The sequence below is a fragment of the Sphaerodactylus townsendi genome, linkage group LG12 (genome assembly GCF_021028975.2).
Source record: "Sphaerodactylus townsendi isolate TG3544 linkage group LG12, MPM_Stown_v2.3, whole genome shotgun sequence".
Classification (NCBI taxonomy): domain Eukaryota; kingdom Metazoa; phylum Chordata; class Lepidosauria; order Squamata; family Sphaerodactylidae; genus Sphaerodactylus; species Sphaerodactylus townsendi.
The window spans coordinates 34,862,813-34,884,582 of NC_059436.1; the positions used below are offsets into that span (position 1 = coordinate 34,862,813).

Below are 21,770 nucleotides of genomic sequence, written 5' to 3' on the forward strand. Positions count from 1 at the left end.
CTAGTGCAACTGACTTTGAGTCTTCTGCAAGATAACTATCACTTGGTCTAAGAGCTCACATCTTTGCTGGAGCCAGCATTTAAATAGAGTTGCACAGTGCAAGCTCTGCAGAAACTAAACTGCTTACTCAAAATAGATCACGTTGCAAGACTATATACCTTTTTTGGGATGACCAGATTTTGGCAAAATTCAGTTAGATGGTTCAGGTTGCTTTTCAAAAATATCAGTAGCTCAGGATATATAAGCAGGAAGAAATACTTTAAATGTTCCATTTCGAAGCAGGACAAATTGGACTACAGCAGCACTGAAGTTAAATTTGCTTTAGTCAAAGATCAAGATTCAGGAAACTCAAAACAAAAACTTCAAGGGTAAGGAACACAGAATTTCCAAAAAGATGACGTGTTGGGTATAAACAAAGAATTGCCTTCAGCAAGGAAAGGCACAGGATAGCTCAGATAGAGGATAGCTCTCTCCGGCTGAGCCTTCTGCAGTCAGCTGCCCTGGTCCACAGAATGTGTTATACGCCTGTATATTTAGTCTCTGGAAAAGAAAAGAGAGAGAGAGAAGAAAGGAGAAAAGTCTTTACCTTCTCGGGCCACTAATTTAGTTTAACCAATCAGACTTCAGATTCCAGCTCAGGACAGCCAGAGATTCTGAAGTTATCAGCCACCAGGTGTTTTCCTTGCCTGTTTGTGATGTGTTTTGCTGAGTAAACAAAGTATTGGGGACAGAAGGGAAACCACTGACAATACATTCTCCTAATATACCTCTTGGAGAGCATTATGCTCAACTGATAACAACCTGCTGGAGATCCCTGGTCGAAAGTTGTCCAGCTGTCCTTGACCAGGGTTAGAGCCTTTTCAGTTCTGGCCACAGCTGGTGGAATGCTCTGTCCAATGAGACCAGGGCCCTGAAGTCCTAACACAGTTCCACAGGATCTGTAAGATGGAGCTGTTCTACCATGTTATCCTAAATACTAGAGTCTGCCCCTTAACGTGGGGAATTAGCAGGGTCAGACCGGATTTAACGAGAGGAGTATCCAAGATCTTTTCCACCAGGGTTTGGCTTCCGCAAGAAATCTGCAGGAATCGAGGATAAAGCTTTAACAACTTTTTACTTTAACAAAGTAAAATAATAAAAATACAAGCACACAAATGGTCAAAGGACACAGAGTTCTAGGATATAGATAGTACTGAAGGTAAAAGTCTGGAATAGCCCTCCAATCCTACACCTGTCCCAAACACCAAGGGACTATTTTCTACTGTGGAAGCATGGTACTCTCTCTCTTTTATGCCAAAGCACTACTGATCGCACTTAGATCTTTCAGTGGGAAAGGGTATAGTCCAGATCCTAAACCGAGAAAAACATAAGCCTGCAACCTATATATATATTATTCATATTATTTGAATACATTAGCCTGTACAACAGGAATTTAGCCTAGTTCCAGTAATCTTATAGGAGGCAAAGAAAACTCTCTGCCCCTTGTAGTTTTTCTTCTAACAAGGCCTGAAATATCATCAGGTGTTGGCAGTACTCCTGCAGACCAGCCATATGGACTGGAACCTTGCTCTAAGAATGGAAATGAGGATCTTTGTATGACGATTTCCTCATACAAAACTAAATGCTATGCAGAATATATAATGGGGGGTGGGGCGGAATCAAGATGTCTTGCTCACCATCTAAGATGTGAAACTGGTCAGCGGAGTCACAAAACCCTGCGTGTAAGGAACAAATCAAATAATTAGTGATCAAAGCAACAGTCTCCTGGCAGTGAGCAGCCCCAAACTGACCCAAACAGCAACAGGTATAGTGGTGAAGATGAGTTTTTGGCATGGGAGCTGTGGAAACTTTGGAGTCTTTGGGGGTTCTTTGTAGAAGTCCCATCTATTTATTGATTTTTTTACATCTAAATTCTAGATGTATGTGTCCATTCTTTTTCTCCTACCTTTCCTCCAAAGGCTCAAGGCAACATACATGGCCCTTCCTCTTGCAATGTTGCCTTGCCATCGTTATTCAGTGATAAAATGCATTCTCCATATGCTCAGGAGCTCTTTGATAGACCTTCGCCTACTCTATATAATAATTTCAGTGCAAATCCTGGGTGAATTACAACCAGGTATCATGGTCACATTGAGACAAACAACGGTGGAAGATAAAAACCATGAGCGCCACTTAATCCACCGATAATTGTTCTCTTAGCTTTGTTTGCTTTCAGTGATGGCTCTACATGTTTTTTCCCCCCTACCAGCCATTTTGAGCATATTTGACAAGCAGCCAAGGTCTGTTTTGTAAGTGCTTAAATAAACAAAACCCATTTTCCAAGCTGCCCCTTCTCCCTTTGGCATTTCAAAGGCCCATGGAAATGAAAGCTGTTCTCCAAGAAGATGCAAGTGATCAGTGGATGTTCACCAGGAGCTGCTCAGAGGTGATGAGATAAAGTGTTTTCTAGTCCTCAATACCTGGCTGAGCGTTGCAATCAGGAAGAGGGGAAACAAGCAAGGATGGAAGGATGGATGGAAGAACTTGTACTGCCTTGTACTGAGTGAGATCATTGGACCACCTAACTTACTATCAGCAACAGCTGATAGTAGGGTCTCCAGGGTCTCAGGTACAGAAAAGTCATTCAGTACTAGCTTACTAAAGATAAGCTTAAGTGGCAAAGGCAGGGGCCGAATCTGGGATCTTCTACATACAAAGCCAGACCAGTTAAAGTTGCCAGCACGTAATTTTCGCTCATAAGCATAGGAAGTGGGATTATCCTATGCCTGCACAACATCTGTCTGTCTGACTGGCAGCAGCACTCTGGGGTCCCAGGCAGAGAAAGGTCATTCCCACCAACTGTCACCTAAGGTCATTTAAGAAGAAAAAGAACAAGAAGAAGAGTTTGGATTTATATCCCCCCTTTCTCTCTTGTAAGGAGACTCAAAGGGGCTTACAGTCTCCTTTCCCTTTCCCACCCCCACCCCCACAACAAACACCCTGTGAGGTGGGTGGAGCTGAAAGAGTTCCAAAGAACTGTGACTAGCCCAAGGTCACCCCAGGTGGCATGTGTTGGAGTGCACAGGCTAATCTGCTTCACCAGATAAGCCTCCACAGCTCAAGTGGCAGAGTGGGGAATCAAACCCGGTTCTCCAGATTAGAGTGCACTTGCTCTTAACCATTACGCCACACTGACTTTAACTGAGGATGCTACTGTTTCTTCATGATGCACAGCACGTGTTCCATCACTGAAATATGGCCTTATCTTCAAGATAATTCACATGGGATGGGGGGGGGAGGGGAGGGGAGGGGAGGGGAGGGGAGGGGGAGGGTTCATAACTTACCATAAGTGGGGAAGTAATACGTGAGGTCCTCACTCAGCCCCACACCAGTCACAAGCTGCTCAAATTTAGCCACGATAGAATCACTGGTCTGGATGTTGCGTCCTTCCAGCAAGACAAATAAGGAGATGTTTCAATTATACTTCTCAGCAGGGATAAGACATTTGGTTTTCTGAATTGTAACAGAATACATACGTTAAAAGCCGACCTGGTATAAATGTGTGCAAGCACTGCCCACTCTTGGTCACAATGATCTAGGAATGCCTCCCAATTAAGGCTGTGTTCTGCAACACATGCAGAGATGCAGCAGGCAGCCTCCTCAAAGGGCAAGTCATTCTAGTGGCGTGATTAAATGCTAGTTATGCAGAGATACAGCTGAAGTTACCCACTTCTGGCAGAGAACGATCAAATGGAGATCAGATCAGAAAGTGTTTATTCATGCAGGAAAGCAGCAGGCAATCTTTTCTGCAGATGTTTATCTCAGGCTCACAGGAGCCTTTAAATTATTTAATTTATTTATTTCGCATGGCACAATGACAAAAACCCAGTGACACAGTTCTGAAGAGTCTGGAGCACCTGTCTTTAAAAGAGGGGGCAAAGTTTTCTGACACTTGCCCCTTCTCACCAGAAGACCCCACTTTACTCTCTATGCTGTTCCTGACCCCCCTGGAAAAATTCATGGGGCTCAACAGATTCCATCATGAGGGTGAACAAGGAAAGTCCTGTTCTGTAAGGTCTACACTACAGACTACATACCAATACCTGCCTATAATATTTTTACCCTGTTCCGCTTCTATGGAGATGAGAGCAGCGTACACAGCTTGTGTGGTGTTTCACTTTAGTCCACACATTGTCCTGTGCATTGGTTACACAATTCACCCACAGAAGTCTAAGCCAAGTGTGCGCACACAGTCACTGCACACAGGTGTATCAGTTACATTAGAGAGGGAAAAGCAGACAGCTGCACATAGGAAACGACACAAGAACAACCTTCTGCACACAATCAAAAATTTTAAAATAAAGCCATGGAAGGACTCCATTTTGGAAGGAAAAGTGGGGAATTTGGAACTCTGTAAGTAACCAAGCATTGCACTGGGCCAGTTCGAACAGAATTCCCACCATAAAGCTTCACAGAGATCTGTCGGGACTTCTGATAGAAGACGATGGCGTAGCTCCTGTAATCAGTCTCCCCAATTACGATGTCAACCGGACGGCCACGATCTGGTTAAAAACCACAAACCACATGAAGGGTTTATCCTTTATCAAGACCTTTATCAAGACCTATATCACCATTAAGTATGCAAGCTTTCAGGATCAACAGAACTCTTGCCCAGGTGGACATCAAGTAAACCTTTTCCAGCCACATTCCACTTCATCAAGCATCCAATCTGATGAAGCATTCTGTACTCAGAATCCTGCTCTGGAGCATAAGACCTGCAGAATTAGGCCAAGGTGGATCCATCCAGCTTAGCATCCCATTTCTCAGAGCTTTCAACCAAATGGTCCCACAAGCCCACAATGAGTCAAAGCAGCCTGCTCTACATGGCGATCCCACTTAGCCCTCCCGATTCATCAGCGGTGGTAGAAGCACCCTCATTACATTTGTCTAATCTCTTTATAAAGGGATCCAAGCTCGCAATCATGAAAAAATGTCAGTTCAGATCCTGGATGCAGTTCAACAAAAGGATGCTTCTTACTGACATGTTAAGCCTCTATGCAATAGAACCGAACAACTCAAAAATTCAAAATTGGCACATTGACCTGGATTTGTATGTAGACAACATATGTAGACAACATAAAGTGATCTCTAGGGGAAAGATGACACTGTAGAAGAATGTTTACCCCAGGATGAAATCAAGCCATTGACAATCAGTATACTGAAGAAGATACCTTCGAAAACGCATTCAGACGCGTGGTGCGATTCTATACAGGATTCTCATTTTCCCATGTACCATCTATGAATGGACTCAAGGCACAGGAGATATCAGCTCTGTTGTGAAGTTCAATTTGGAACATACAAAAAAATGGAGATATAAAATTTCTGTTGGAATTGAACAGTGTGGTCTCATATGGACTTGTGAATGACTGTTTGTCAATACAGCTGGTGAAAATTTGTGTAGTTCCATTTTGAAACCATATAAAATATGGACATACTAGAAAATTTTGGAACTCATTAGTTTAGAGTCACATATGGACCTTGTTATTATATCTTGTACGAAATGATGAAATTGTATTTTGATATGATTTATTGACACTGGCACTTTATATATATATATTATGCACTTTAATTTTCTTATTATAGTATATTAGAATAAGGTTAACATTAGTGTAAGTGGATTTACATGTGTGCAATAACAATGAAAAATAACTGAGTAAATGTTGCTTTGAATTTTTTGTAAATGTTGTCTACATACAAATCCAGGTCAGTGTGCCAATTTTGAATTTTTGAGTTGTTCGGTTCTATTACATTGTGCTTGGCACACTGTTTTCTATTTTGTGGATGTTAAGCCTCTATGCCATTCCCATTGGCCATGCTGGAAGGGGCTGATGGGAATTGTAGTCCATAACATCTGGAGTGCCAAAGGTTCACCACCACGGCTCTATGCTCTTCAGTGGGCCTGGAAGGACAAATTTCAACCCGTGAAGACTTTTCCCAAAGGAGAGACCAAGTGAGCAATTGGAGCATAGCAAGGCTCAAAGTGAATTTGAATTGCCCGGTTCAGCTCTCAATTCAGCCACAAACTCAGCGGATAGTTCAATATGAGCGACTGGCCTCACAGCCTGGTAGCCAAAGGATAACTACACCAGCCTACCTTGCAGGGTTGCTGCAACAGAACTATTGTATGCAGAGCACTTTGAGCATTTGGAAGCACTCTGTGCAAATGCTAAACACTGTAGTCATAGAGACAATGCAATGGAAAAACCTCCATCAGCAATTTTGTTGTTTTGTTTTAAGGGGTAAAAAAAATTAAAGGAGGGCTTTTCTTCCAATCCTTCAAGAGTTTTGCTAGAAAAATACAGGGAGTACTGCTGGATCAGATCAAGCTATGTCCAGGTAGACCAACATTCTTTTTCTTGCAGTAGCCATTCGGATGTCCCTTAAGGGCTAGAAGAGAGATTCCACCAGGCTCTGCTCACAGCCTTGATCTTCTCCAACACACCTCTCAAGATGAATCTGCCTGGAGTCCCAGCAGGGGAATAGACCTGCCTGATATTCCAACAAATGCCATCCCTGCAGACATCAAAGAAAAGACAAAAGCACACACACGTTTCACCAGCTGATCTGAATCAGGTCACTTTCTGTTATATGTGCCTTGTCAGGCAATGGCCCCCTTCAAAAGAGGTCTTCAAAAGAGGTGCCTTTCTACATGTCCCACATGTCCCAAAAAGCACAGTTAGAAACAGATTGCATGCATTATGCAAGGCAGCAGAGGCGTAGCTCCAAGGGGACATGGGGGTGTGAGACGCACCAGGTACACGCCCCTGTGCGGGCGTGGCGAGAGCTTGGCGGGGGTCTTCCGGGGCAGGGCGGACGTTGGCATGGCAGGGAGGAAAACGCACCAGTGCATTGGGTGCTTTCCCCCATTGCTACGCCTTTGCAAGGCAGTATTTCCAATGGTCAGCTGGGCAAAAGGAAGAACTATTTCACCCTTAGTGTGATTCATGGAACTTTCTGCTACAGGATGTGGTTGAAAATGAGTTAGTCAATCTCATGAGAGGGGTGAAACCTTGTGGATAATGATGAGGTCATCAGGAGGAGGGCAGGAGAGAGCTGGGCACTTTGCCCCTGGGTCTGGCGCCAAGCTCCAGCTTTCCATGTGACCAGACAGAGGGCAGTGTCAATGTGTGGTTAATGTTCTGAGCCTTCCTTCATTCCTTTGTACTCCCTTTGCTTGCAACAGTAGATAACAGAGGCATCTCTGGCCTTCTCCAGGTGGCTCCGTATCTTTCCCCAACCCTTGGGAAAGGACTTTTGCTTTCCTCTCACTTTTCCCGCTTTTACTTTACGTAGCTGGGGGCAGGGGAGGGAGTGGACAGCAGAGGTAATAAAGCTATGGAAATTTAGGGGTGCTTTAGAACTGGCTTTGCAAAAGCCAGGGGTTCAGTGTTCGTTTCAATAAAGGCTACTGCGTGATAAATCCCAGAGTCAGTCATTGAATGAATCCTAGACTGGACAGGCAGCCGGCTGAGAATTCCCTTCCCAAGAAGCGTTTTAACGTACTTGTGTTTTGTTCTTATTCCTGGGAGCAGTTTTGGAAGCCAGTTTTGGCTGACAAAAAAAAGGATAAAATTCAAACAAACTTCTTTACTAGACTTCATGAGCCTATGAAGCTGCCAGCCGGGCCATTGGTCCATCTTGCTCAGTATCTTTCACTGGACTGGCAGTTGTTCTCCAGGATCTTGGCACAGAAAAAAATTTCTGAAGAAGCCAGACATTTTATTTATTTTAAAAAAATGCTGTTTGTTTTTAATGCTTGTATCCCAACCCTTCTATCCAGTTACCAGGCACAGCTGATCACATCCTGGCTCACTTGAATACTCACGATGGGCGGAACGTGTTGATCAACATGGATCCCTGAGGTGCCGTGCTGATGACGGATGCCATGATGTTCACCGGTTCCAGCCTGTGGCTGTTGTCTCTCAGGTACCCACACCTGGAAGCTACTCCAACAAGGTACCATTTTCCAGCAAACTAGATGAAGAGACACAATCGATACTGAATCACATCTGGAACTGTATTTTACCAGTTCAGAGCCTTGAGCCCTCTAGCTTCGTGTTGCCTCAACTGACCGGCAGTCATTTCATCTCAGACAGAGAACAAACCCTTCCGGCAGTTGCCATATGCAATCCTTTCAACTCTCATATTTACAGATGTTCAAATATATGTTTTCGTAATGTGCTTTTTAAAAAATAAGACCACAGTTTAAATTGCTAACAGTCAAATTAATTGTGGCAGCTGGTTAAGGAAACCTGTAGAATACCAAGCTTATTATTTTATTTACAAATTTGTGCCTAGCCTTTCCGCTCCATGGGTTGAGGTTCTCATGAGATGAGATTTTTCATATACAATTAATTTGGATCCTTTGTATATATCTAGTGAAAAAAGGTCTCTGACACAAGCATTCATGAAACTTTCCTGTATATGTCTGTGGCCGAAAGAATAAAAAATGGTAAAATATCAGAAGGGGGATTTAAGACTAAGCTGGATTTGAAGGGTTTGGTCATTATTTGGGTCAGGCCAGTGCTGGGATGGGAGACTTCCACCCCAAGAACACCTCTGCCACTCACTGAGGCACACCACCTGCAGTTCCATCAGGGATGAAAGGTGAAATAGAAATTAAGACTTCTCCAATCTTGATCCTCCTTGATCTGAGGTTGCAAATGACTTAGTAGACCAGGTGCTCGGGAGCAGCAGCAGCAGCAGCAGGCCATTGCTTTCACATCCTGCATGTGAGCTCCCAAAGGCATCTGGTGGGCCACTGCGAGTAGCAGAGTGCTGGACTAGATAGACTCTGGTCTGATCCAGCAGGCTCTTTCTTATGTTCTTATGACTGATATTGCTGGAAACCAGTTTCACAAATCTTTAATGGCTTGTGTCAGTGACTACCCTTAATTTGTGAAAAGCAAAATTCAAAAACCCTTTTTTCCAAAAATGAGATTTGATAGTTTCAAGCTGGAACTTAAAAAAACCCTTCTAATGTTGCACTGGCAAGCACTATTACTCATGGTGCAACCATTTTGGGACAAAAAGAGGGGTCGATGTGGCACCTGGCTTCTCCTCCTGCCCCCACAGCACCTGGATCCTGTCAGAGACTCAACTCAGCACAAAGGTTCTCTTTGTCAGCAGCCTGGCGAGAGGTTTCTGCCAAGCAATGGAGAGATAAGGAAAGGTGAACCAAGAGGCGGTAACAAACCCTACAGTGTGAGGGCATTTAAAAAGTTACAGGTCAGAGCCCAGCCAACCTCCTTGATTGGTCAGGGCACTTGGAAATACGTTCTTCTGCTCTGTGAAACATCTTGAAGCTTATACAAATAAGGAATTGTTTATGGGAAATTAAGGAATGGCCTTTTAGTTAGAGCCAGGAAACAATTTCTGTGAAAAACTTAGGTCAGGATGTCAGATTTTATTGCTAGAGCTTGATATCTCAGAATGTTCATAAATGTGCTTTGGCAAGAAAGAAACTGAAAAATTAAGTTCTCTACAATAATCACATGGGAATATAATGTACATATATATTCACAGAAACCCAAGAGTATCTATCAAATATCACAACATGCATCATTCCCTATAAACATTATAATAATTCAGTCCGTCACTGCAGAAGCGTGGCTTGCATGAAAGAGGGAATTTTAAAGAAAGATTTCACTCCCAAAAAATCAGACCTTTTTTTCTCTTGTGAGAACAAAGGTGGATTTTGCTGTTTCTACAGTCTCCAGCCACCTGCCCTATATTCTCACCTGGCTGGGGTTGAAGTCTGCCTGGGCGAGGATCTTATCAATGGGATTCTCCCGAGGAGGGGACTTTCTCCGGGCATAGGAAGGAGAAATGAACAGCAGGCCAGAGATGGTGAGAAGGAGCATAGCACACGCCATGCTCAAATTGCCGTGATCCAGTGGACACTGATATGCAAGATGTGGAAAGCTAGTTGGACATTAATCAGGTTTGGTGTCCTTCCGAGAAAAGATCAGAGGCCAGACCAGGCACAAAGGGCTGTTTACCCAAAGGGAGCAAATTTCTAGGCGGTCAACAACGACACTGATTCCCAAAGTTTCACACTACAGACTTTCACATGGACAAGCATGAAACCGACACAGTATGGATTTGTTCTTGTATTCTGTTCTGTTTATGTTTACATGCAGTGCAAAAACAGAAACACACTAATCACAAGGACGGTTCACAAGTCCCCTGCTACCAGGGAAAACTGAATGCACATGCAGGTGGGATTGTGTCTATTGATCCCACCCATACAAAAAGAATGGATGCAAATGGTGTTTGTGGAAAATTAACTATCACTCCAGATTGTGTAGATCTGCAGATTAAAAGAAAGAACAGCCCTGATGGATTGGACAAGAGGTACCTAGCCAAGCATCCAGCTTCCATCAAAAGCCCCTGGGAAGCCAACAAGCAACCAGTCCCCCCATGGTTACCTCTGGTTCTTCTGCACATAGAAGTTCCAATTTAGCTATCATGCAGAATAATGCACTTTCAATCCACTTTCAATGCACTTTGCAGCTGCGCGGAATAGCAAAACCCACTTGCAAACAATTGTGAAAGTGGACTGAAAGTGCATTATTCTGCATGTGCAGAAGGGGCCCATGATAGCTAAGTTAAGCTCCACCTGTTTTAGATATTGCATGGACTAAACTGGAATCCTCAACACCATCCAAAAAACCAAACCTCACACAACTGAATTTGAACATATTTCAGCCAAATAAGCAATCTCCATTCCTCCTGCATTGCCTTCCTCCTCGCCCTCCCATCCCAGGCTGCAAGTTTAATCTGTTGCAAGGAGGCAGATTGACTATAAACATGGAGGTCCTATTTAGGTGCCAGACCTACAGGCTATGAAAGCAGATTCAGACACAAACCTACATTGCAGAGAAGAGGAGCCGAGCGCCCCCTGGTGACAAACCTTAGATTTGTTTTTCGCTCTGGGCTCGACTCATAAGGCCTGACCATGGAATCGATTGGCTATCAACGACTAGCACACCTGCACAGGAGAAAAGAGACGGACGTGCCTAGAACAGCCAGCTGCAAAACGAGGAAAGACCGGCCTCAGTAGCCAAAACAGGAACTAGATGGGAATGCCGGAAGTGACGGAGAAAGCAGCTGGTAGCGGGTCTACTGAAGAATGAGGAGTGAGTATAGGTTGCCTGGGAGATCAGAAAAGAGTATAGAAGATGAAAGAACGCGATCTATGGGGGAAATCACATTGGCAGGAACTGGAGAGGTGGTGGGGGTGGTGGGGAGAGCCCCCTTTCGGTCTGCAGAAGAAGAGAACTAGGATAAGAGAATCTGGGCAGAGATGGCACTGGCTGCCAGGTGCCCAAGGGCTGGAGAAGGTAGGGGGAAGGTTGCTCTGGCCCAGGGATCTGCAACCAATTGGTCATGCTGGCAGGGGCTGATGGGACTTGTAGTCCATGAACATCTGGAGAGTCGCAGGTTGCAGACCCCTGCTCTGGCCTCTCCCACAGGGAGGTTTCACCCCTTTCCTCCTCCTTCCCTCCCTGTCCTTCAGAAAGGGCACAGTGGCGAAGTGGAGATCAGCCTGATCAGGGGCCTGACGCTGAGCAACTGTAGGGATCTTGTTTCCCGCTGTCTCTGCCTGAAAGAACTCTGCTACAGTTGCCTAGGGATGCCCAGGGAATACAAAAGCAAAGAGATGGGCTTGCTGGTCTCTTGTCACCAAATTAGTTGCTGCAGGACAGTTGTGACAGTTGTGTTGCCTCCCTGGCAAGACCACCAGTGAGGGAAGCATCACCTGAGCCCCGCCAAAAAGAAATGCCGTCATTGTCAGACTGGTCTCCTGTCCTCAACTTGTCTTTTGAGTTTCCCAACCTGAGGGCAGAGACCTGTTTCTCTTGATTGACACATTGCTATAGGAGATGACTGCCTGAGAAGTGGGGTGTGTGTGTAATAAATTAGCCAGGAGAACAGGATTGGTCAGTGGAGATGGGGTGGGCAAAAGACAGATGTCATTGTGTGTTTGTGTGAGAGACTTTCTTCAGTAACTCCTGCTGCTTTCTGTTTTCCAGTCATCACAACCACTTGGGCTAAACAAATCTACTAAAATGTAGTTTTAAATGCACTTTCTCACAGGCCATCACCAGAGGTGATCAGAGAGTATTTTTATAGAGTTCATAAGAAAGAACCTGCTGGAACAGACCAGGGTGCATCTAGTCCAGCACTCTGCTACTCGCAGTGGCCCACCAGATGCCTTTGGGAGCTCACATGTAGTTCAATTGATACATTTTAATATTTGGCCTTTGGTCTTGAGGGCTCAACACAGGCTAGTCAAGAAAGAGGTGCTCCATCGCCTGCGGCTCCAGGAGGAGAGAAGCTTACTCCTTGGAGTTTACTCCTTTTGTTTTAATCCTTCCACTTTCCAAACTAGAGACTTGCCCATATTTCCTGGCCTTTTCTCCCCCTACCCATTTGTGTTTTCTAGGGACTGTGGAAGTGACAGAATGACACTATGGATGATGGGGGTAACCCCCTTCTCCCCGATAGCATCCTCTTTGACATTTTCCAGTACTTGGATTACAAAGATGTGCTGTCAGTGGGACAGGTGTGCCACCAGTGGCATGCTGTGGCTCGAGATGAGGTCCTATGGAAGGAGCTTTTCTACAGATACTATGGGGTAGCTCGGGATGTCCCACGACACCCAGGTAAGTACCCTGTCAGTGCCTATGTATTTGGCTTAGTTTGTTAAAAGAGAGGATTTAGTAAACTCGAAGCTAGAAAATTTGGGGGAGGTGGGAGACACATCAAAGAGTACGACAGACTGGTTTAATCCAGAAGATCTTGCTGTGTCAGCATCTGATTTTGGAGGCTCAGGGAATCAGGTGATGTTGAGAGTGAAGCAGTACAGGGCCTGGAGCAGGCACAGGTAATATCTATAGCTGAGAAAGCAGGAAGATAGAGAATCTGGAATTCTAAGCAGATTAAGAACACAAGAAAGACAAGCTCCCTGGTGCTGGGAGAAACAACTGAAATGCTATTCCAACAACAGGCTGGCTTAGTTGAAGTGACTCCTTTTATATCAGAGGTAAGTTCTGGTTCCACCTTCTGTTGTAGGCTTGTTAGATTTAAAGGGATAGCAAACTCTCTCGAAATCTGGTACTTCTGTGGAATTGGATGGCTTCTGTGCAAAGCATCCAGCTTGGACTCCCATGAGATGCAGCACTAAAGAAGGCCGATAGATTCTATTTCAGTCTTCTCCTGGTCTGTCTGGTTCCCTTGGTTGCCATTGTGGGTGACCTACATCAGGAAATGGATGTCCTGTAGGGGACGGGGAAGCACAGTCCTCCTGATTTACCTGGACTTCTTAGCAAGTTAATCTTTTGGAGCACTTCACAAGGCTGGGCGGTTAGCTCATTCCTTGAGGGGTCTGCCCCAGACAGTTTTGCTGAGGAACTGCTGTTCCATGCTGTCGGATATGGTTGCCAGAGGGGTGACATATTCTCTCTTGTACAGAATGTCATGAAATCCAGGCATGATTTTAAGGTTTGAGGTGCTGAGTCATCAGCATGCATATGACATCCAGCACTGTCTTTTCCACCAAACTGCAGGGACATTTTGAAAGTAGTGAAGCCAGATCTCAAACCAGTGATGAGATGGATGTGGATAAAAAGACAGTCTTGAATGTTTCTTTGTTCTGAGACTAGGGGCACAACTTAGTTTTGAACAGGATTGCATTCCCCTTTAAGGATTCTAGACTGTAGCTTGGTATTGCTCCTGGATCTTTTGCTACATCTAAATATGCCAAATGCAGCAATGGTATCAGGAAGCCATTTCTCCAGTATAGGGTGATTTGTCGGCCTCACATTTCCTGGAAAAGATTAACCTAGCTCTAACCATTAATACCCTAATAACATCCAGATTGAATCACACTGTCTTTGGGTCAGAGTTTAGAATTACTAACTCCAGCTGAATGGAGCAGCACACGCCAATATAATTCCAGCTTTACTGGGCTGCCTGTTTGTTTCTGAACCCACTTGCTCAGTTTTGAAGTTTTAAATGATTGGGGACCAGATTGTTAAGAGAACCATCCCCTGCCATACTTACCTACCTTACCTCTCCGATCAACATCATGTGCCCTGCAGGATGTCCCTTGGCCTTTAGAGTCAGGATGTATGATAGGGCCTTTGTTGTGGTAGCACTATGGAGCCATAGTTTTACTCCTTCTTAAGAGATTTGATATCTATTGGATATAATTCACAGTTGTGATTTAGTATTCTTGATATCCCTTAATCTATTTCAGGGGTAGGGAACCTGCGGCTCTCCAGATGTTCAGGAACTACAATTCCCATCAGCCTCTGTCAGCATAGCCAATTGGCCATGCTGGTAGGGGCTGATGGGAATTGTAGTTCCTGAACATCTGGAGAGCCACAGGTTCCCTACCCCTGATCTATTTAATACTTGATTTTCATGGGAGATATGATCGTCAGTTGCTTTACGAATTGTTTGAAAACAAGGATATAATGTTTAAAAATACTCTTAACCAAAGTCTGTTCCGCTTTTGAAATAAGAAAGTTCTTTCTTCACCAAAGGAGTCCTAACCAGTCAGTAAAAAGATGGCTTCGGGGTGGGGGGTGGGGAGTCTAAAGTTGATGGGATATTACAAACCTTGCAGGGAAACATCTGCTTTTTAAGAAGGAATCCACTTGGGTGTCCTTGAAGTCTGTGAGCAGTAGCTTTGCTTTCTGCCCCTCTCTTGCACAGCTGCTGTTTCTTGGTACAGCGAGTTCCAGAGACTGTATGACAACATCCCTTGCGTTCAGGTGCAAACCCTGAAGGAGCACAGTGATCAAGTTCTCCACCTTAGCTTCTCCCACAATGGCTACATGTTTGCCTCATGCTCCAAGGACTGTACCGTCAAGGTGAGGAATGGGTCTTTTAACAATGCAAACTAAATAAGTCTGTCAACTAAGGCAGGAGTGTCCAACTCTGGCACTTCAGATGTTCATGGACTACAGTTTCCAGCGGGGGCTGGTGGGAATTCTAGTCCATGAACATCTGAAGCACCAGAGTTGGTCACCCCTGACCTAAGGGAAACAGCAACCTTGATAGGTAGGGGTGTGTTGTTATCTTTGTACTTACAATGCAGATAATATACAGTGGGTATGAAGAGTGATCAGATTCTTAGATAGCCAGCTGGTGGTTAAAGAAATGGAGAAGAATTTCTAAGTTGTATGTAGCCCTATTTGCCAGAAAGGAAGACTAGGTTTTCCACCCATGCCATCAAGAACAGAGGAGGTTGTCTTACAGGTTAAGTTTTACAGAGTAGGAAAATGCCTTTTGTGTATAGGGGGATCTTCTTATACTCAAGGCCTTCTTGGTATTAAATGTATGTAGCTGCTTTATAGTCAATCAGACCAGCCTTATCTCCCCTCCCTCAAGTCTTCTGTTCTTATCTTGTTATAACTCCTTCACCTCAGCTTCTCCCTCAAAGGCTACATTGGAAGGATGGTGCTGATAACAGTTTTTCTCCTTTCCGCAGATCTGGAACAACGACCTCACATTCTCGCTTTTGCATAGCTCCAACATGAAGAAGTTCAACTGGAGCTACACTCAGTTCTCGCAGTTCAATGCTGACGATTCCCTCCTTCTGGTGTCGGGGGTATTCATGGGGCCCCGCACTTCCTCCTCAGGCGAGATTGCAGTCATCAGCTTGGGTAAAGACTGGAAAAGTGCATGTGTGGGAGCGGGGGGGCGTGCTGGGAGGGAATAGAGGCATCAAGTCTGTTAGGGGCTGTTATTTCTAATACAACACCAGGTAAGAAGGTAACACTGGCTGGAGAGACAGCCACATTCTTCCAAGGAGGAACCTCTCATGAAGACTTGCAAGGTAAAAATGTTCTATGCAAATGTCAGTACCAGCTCCAACCTCCATCTTTTCTCAGCTCCATTCTTGATGTTTCTATGGAACAGTGAATAAGCTCAACAATAAACAGTACAGTTAAAAGCTTTTTTCTCTTACAGGTTTAACAAACTCTTCGCTCTGTCCAGCTCAGTGGATTTGGGGTGGCCAACCTATGGATCTCCAGATGTTCATGGACTACAATTCCCATCAGTCCCTGGCAGCATGGCCAGTCGGCTGATGGGAATTGTCATTCATGAACATCTGGAGCACCATAGGTTGGCCACCCCTAGCTTAAAGCAATGTCTCCTGAGATGATCTGAGCTGAGGGGCAGGTTTCTAGGGAAGCCTTCAGTTCTCAAGCTCCTCCCTGTGAAGCAGCACCAGGGACTGAGTGACCCTTTGAGATATGGATCTACCAGCTGAGTGTTTGACCATGAAAGGCCACCTCGTATAGAGACTCAACATCAGTCTATCTAGCCCAGTATTTTCTACTACACTTCACAGTACCTCTCCAGGGTGTCAGGTGGAGAAATGTCAACCAACGCTTCTAACATCCATTAATAGGAGATGCCAAGAATGGAACATGAGATTTTACGCATGATGAGCAGAAGCTCTAAAATGAGCGTGGGGCAAAATTCACATCAGAGCAACCTGTCAGACCTTGGTCTATCTGGCTCAGTATCATCTTCTCTGGCCTGCTTTTAAGGCACCTGGGCAGAGGAGAATCTTTCTCACAACCTGCTACACAAATTCTTCTAAGTTCAGATGCCAAAGACTGAATTTGGAACCTTTTGCATGCAAAGCAGCTGCTTGGCCTCTGAGCCAGCAGGCCGTTTCTTCGCGTGGCGCAGGCACGGAATCTGCCTGTGGGGAATTCTGACGTTCTCCTTCCCTTCTCCAGAAAATTTCACGCTCTTGTCCCGGGTGCGCAACAAGCCATACGACGTCTTTGGCTGCTGGCTGAACGAAACCAACTTGATTTCTGGCAATTTGCACCGCATCGGCTACCTCACCTCATGCTCTGTGTTGTGGTTAAACAATGCCTTCCAGGTAAGGACCCACCTGACCACAAGTGGCTGCATGAGCCTGAGGAAGGGGAAACAGGTGCCTCTCCTCCTAACCCTCCTTCCTCTCTTACGTCTGCAGGGTGTGGAATCTGAAAACATGAACGTGGTAAAAAGGCTTTTCAAACTCCAGAACCTGAATGCCAGCACCATCCGGACAGTGATGGTGGTGGACTGCAGCCGCTACGATTCCGCTGACCTACCACACCAAGGAGAGCAGTTGGCATCCAGCCCTGCTGCTGCCACCGGCCAGGCTGCCGATCTTTGCAGCGACAGTGAGGAGGAGGAGGAGCCCAAACGCCAAGCAGTGCCAGAGCTGTCTGCAGAGGACTCCCCAGGAGCCAAGAGCGAAGCCGAGGCTGGAGACGGGCTGGACCGCTTCCTGTCAGACATCATGGAAGGGCGTGCCATGACAGAGATGGAGATGGAGACAAAGGTGGCCCAGCTGCTGGCAAAAAAACGGACGAAGCCTCCTGAGCCGAACCTTCTCTCCCTGGAGGGCTGCAGCAAGAAGAAATACTTGATCTTCACCACTGGATGCCTCACCTATTCGCCACACCAGATCGGTAAGAGGCCTTTGCAAGGAAATGCACCTGTAGGGCTTGGTTGGCATTTTAAAAGGATGGGACCCTCTCAGAGCTTGGATAGCTAGGTGGAACCTGGATGGCCATCTGTCAGGAGTACTTTGATTGTGTGTTCCTTCATTGCAGGGGGTTGGACTTGACGGTCCTTGTGGTCTCTTCCAACTCTATAATTCTATTCAGAGGAATCTGGCTGGCTGCTGTTGAGAAGAGGATACCAGGCAAGGTGGACCCTGGGTGTGATCAGAGCTCTGATGTACAGTCAGCATGGAACAGTGGTTGCCCAACAGACAGCGTAGCCTGGTCGACCACTTACCAGTGATGGCGAACCTTTGGCACTCCAGATGTTATGGACTACAATTCCCATCAACCCCTGCCAGCATGGCCAATTGGTCATGCTGGCAGGGGATGATGGGAATTGTAGTCCATAACATCTGGAGTGCAAAAGGTTCACCACCATGGACTTAGTCTCCCCCTCACCCGTTCCCATTACTTTTCTTCCAGGGATTAAGCAGATCCTGCCTCACCAAATGACCACAGCAGGTCCCGTCCTTGGAGAAGAAAGAGATTCTGATAAGTTTTTTGATTCGCTGGACCATGTCATTGACATCCATGGACATATTATCGGCATGGGTCTCTCACCTGACCACAGGTAAGGGGTTCTTCCAGCCAGACACTGCACATGTTATTGATCAAGGAAATGGGGAACAGTTGTAGCTCAGCCGAAAAACACACAGTTTGCATGAGGATGATCCCAGGTCCAAGTCAAGGAACCTTATATAGCAAAGTTGGGAAAAGCTCCTCCTTTACAGTCGGTGGTGGGCAGCAAATTCAGGTTAGACAAAAGGAAGACACGGTTTCAAAGGATGCACAAATTAACTTTGTTTCAGAGGGTGGCCATGTTGGCCTGAGGTAACACAGTTAGATTTGAGTCCAGTAGCACCTTAGAGATCAACAAGATACAGCCTGCATTTGGGGAAGAAGGTATTTTTGATGGTTAAGGGAAGGCAGCATAACTTAATCCAGACTTTACCCCTCTCCTACCACATCTCCAAGCCCATTCCTCCTTGCTGAATGGGAGAAAGGGATGTGGATAAAAGGGATGCATACTTTCCAGACAAGAAACCAAAACTGCTTGAAATCACATTAGGAAGTGTCCTGACTCTACAGAAACTTGTTGACCGCTGTAGACGTTTCCCAGGCTTTCAAGTTTCCACCTGCAGCAGTCACAGCTCTGGGCTGTTACCAGTCCTGTCTGGTGCAACCCATTCCATCCCTGTACCTGGGACTGACAGCTGTGGATGGCAAGTTCTGGCAGTCCCAAGAACAGTAAGCAGAGTAGTGACACTTCTCCCCTCCTCTCCAGGTACTTGTACGTGAACAGCCGAGCTTGGCCTCAGGATTGCGTCATTTCCGACCCCTTGCAGCCGCCCCCCATTGCCGAGGAAATCGATTTGCACGTCCTGGATCTCAAGACGATGAAGGAAGTGAAACGAGCACTGCGGGCTCACCGGGCCTACACACCCAGCGATGACTTCTTCTTTATTTTCCTGGACGTCAGCAGAGATTTTGTGGCCAGGTAAGCCACAAGACAGGAGGAACATACTGTGATACACTTGAGCCATGCTGTTGCCTGCCGTTTTAGCTTCACCCAATTGCTATTTCTTAGGTATTACTGATAACTGGGCTAAGCAGAAGCAAGTCAGTCTATCTCAGGGGTGTCCAACTCTGGTGCTTTAGATGTTTTTGGACTACAGTTCCCATCAGCTTCTGCTGGCATGGCCAATTGGACACCCAGAGTTGGACACCCCTGGCTATTTGCTGATTTTATAGAACCAAAAGAACAGTTTGTTTCAGTAGGATTAATCCTAATGTAAGGTAAAGGTGTTCAAGCACCGGGTCATTACTGACCCTTGGAGTTATGTCGCATCATGTTTACCAGGCTGACTGGTATGGGATAGTTTGCCTATCTATATTTTACCCCCAGCAAGCTGGAAACTCATTTTACTGATCTGGGAAGAAAGAATGGCTGAGTCATTCAGCCTTGAGTCAGCTACCTGAAACTCACTTCAGGATTGAACTCCGGTAATGAGCTGTACTGCACCACAGGGCTCTTATGCCAAATGTTCTCTGGCCTCTGCCACTTGACAGTTTTCTCTGTTTGCATAAAAGCCATGATGCACAGCTTGGAAGCGTTAAGGAGTGTTCTGTTGAGTGCCCGTTCTCTTTGAAGCACCTGTCCCTTGACTTACCTGTGCCAGCTGTAATTCCTCCCCCTTTTAAAGAGAGTAGGCATTTGTGGCTGGTAGGTAGATCTGCAGGGCAGATTAGGGACAAACTTGGAAACAGTAAAAAAAAAATCTGGCCTGCATGATTACAATATATGATGGACAAGCGTTCCCCAGTTCTCACTTCGAACAACTGGAAAGCTTGTCTTGTTTGTCACAAAGGGTAGGATCAGGGCTTCCTGAAGTCTGAGATCAACGAAGTTGTAAGATCCATGATCTCATTTTTTATTCGTGCAGTTAGTACATGTACACAGTCAGACACTCTTGACCCCCCCCCCGCACTTTTGCTGCAGCCCCCTCCCACATTTGTTCAAACCTTGCCTCCACTGTTTCTAAACACAGATTTGTTGAACTAATTCCCGTTGCCAGAATTCAGTTACTGGGAAGCAAAATGCCCTTGACCCCATGCCCATAGTAAAAGGCCTGCATTACAGCTTCCAAATCTGGTACTCATCATTGACTACAGTGGGAGGAATCCTCAGTAGGAGCTCAGTCCCCTTCAGGCAAAGGAAAGGCACCTTTTCCCCAGGTTTTCAGCATTCTGCCTCTTGTATTGCCCACAGTGGTGCTGAAGATCGTCACGGCTACATCTGGGACCGGCACTACAACATCTGCTTGGCCAAGCTGCAGCATGATGACGTGGTCAACTCAGTGGCCTTCAGCCCTGTAGAACAAGAACTCCTCCTGACAGCTAGTGATGACTGCACCGTTAAAGTGTGGCGCTCCCCCCGCACCGTGCGGATCCTTCACGCTGAGAAGCCCAGACTCCGTAAGCCACTCTTCTCTTGGGCCACAAACCAGAGAAGCTGAGCCAGCCCTGTCAGGGATCCATCTCGATGGCTCACCTTGGCCTGTAAAGTCACCTCTGATGAATGGGGTGAGTGACCACGGTCCTTCTCCATAGCTTTGCTTTCCTATCCACTGCCACAATCAGCAAGACCTGGTGACATTGGAGGAACCTGGGACTATTGGCCAAAGCAGACTTTCCTGCCTTTCTTTCAATGGAGTTTCACAGTTTGTTAATTATATAGGTTTGTTCACATTAAAACATACGTAAAACTTTGTTTGCAAGAAACTGTATCAGGCCCTTCTGCAAGGGTAGCCAACGTCATCCTCCGGGCTAGAACATTGCATGGGTGCTACTGAGGATCCTTGGGGTTGCCAATTCTTTGGGGCAGGGATTCTGTCCTGGTGACAGCTCTGCGAAAAGCGGAAATCCAGTGGAGGAAGGCTGCCCCTGCTGAATGTCTCCATGCTGAAGTCATAAGGACCGAAGTGAAAGTGAGAATACCTCAAACCCCATAGAGGTCTACTCTAAGCCCGGTTGCAGCTGTTCTGCCAGATTGAGTTTCATTTGGAACAGAGGAAGCTACGCTTTACTATTGAAGTTCCAGCGGGCATCCTACACCATCTGTAGACCTATTCTCCAAATTACTCATTTGGAAGGAGGAGACCCCTGAACGTTTTGAACTGCTAAGGAACTGAGCAAGAGGATTCTAGGAGGGCTTCAAAGCCTCAACCCTGCCAAGCTTCCCATCCCCTCAGTAAGTAACTCAGGGCAAGCGTTTTTTCAGTGATCCCTGCAGGGGAAAAGGAGGGAAGTAGCAGTTGAGGCAGCTGTGGGTTCAGGAGGTGAAGGCAAAGTCACCTGCTTTATGTGGTGTAGCTGCTGAACCACTCAGCCATTTAGAGGCAAGGAAGACGGATCTAGAACACGGAGCTCCTTCTTAAGCAGAGTTGTTGGGGAAAGTGAAGCAGCTTGATTTCCACAAAGGGTTAACCGAGGAACCTGGTTCTAAGGCCTTGAATGTCAGGCTGTCCCTCACCGGACCTCGCAGGTGACAAACTTGCTGAGGATTGATGCTTCTGAACTACATCGCATCATCAGCACAGCATGGATTCAATAAATTTTCCTTAAGCACCAGTTTCT

General features: G+C 45.9%; 2 protein-coding genes across 2 annotated transcripts; one reads left to right on the forward strand and one right to left on the reverse strand.

The window, feature by feature from the left end:
• Positions 1–470: 470 nt before the first annotated feature.
• C8G (complement C8 gamma chain) lies at positions 471–9,920 on the reverse strand. Its single transcript, XM_048513508.1, has 7 exons — positions 9,780–9,920; positions 7,865–8,013; positions 6,482–6,552; positions 4,440–4,541; positions 3,324–3,425; positions 1,677–1,715; positions 471–540 (listed from the first exon to the last, which is right to left on the reverse strand). The coding sequence occupies exons 1-7, from the start codon at positions 9,912–9,914 to the stop codon at positions 518–520; spliced, it is 621 nt and encodes a 206-aa protein (XP_048369465.1). The 5' UTR covers positions 9,915–9,920; the 3' UTR covers positions 471–517.
• A 1,205-nt stretch (positions 9,921–11,125) lies between these two features.
• On the forward strand, positions 11,126–21,764 carry FBXW5 (F-box and WD repeat domain containing 5). Its single transcript, XM_048512488.1, has 9 exons — positions 11,126–11,180; positions 12,491–12,710; positions 14,767–14,924; positions 15,545–15,719; positions 16,809–16,957; positions 17,054–17,537; positions 18,057–18,204; positions 18,919–19,131; positions 20,404–21,764. The coding sequence occupies exons 2-9, from the start codon at positions 12,518–12,520 to the stop codon at positions 20,648–20,650; spliced, it is 1,767 nt and encodes a 588-aa protein (XP_048368445.1). The 5' UTR covers positions 11,126–11,180; positions 12,491–12,517; the 3' UTR covers positions 20,651–21,764.
• Positions 21,765–21,770: the final 6 nt, after the last annotated feature.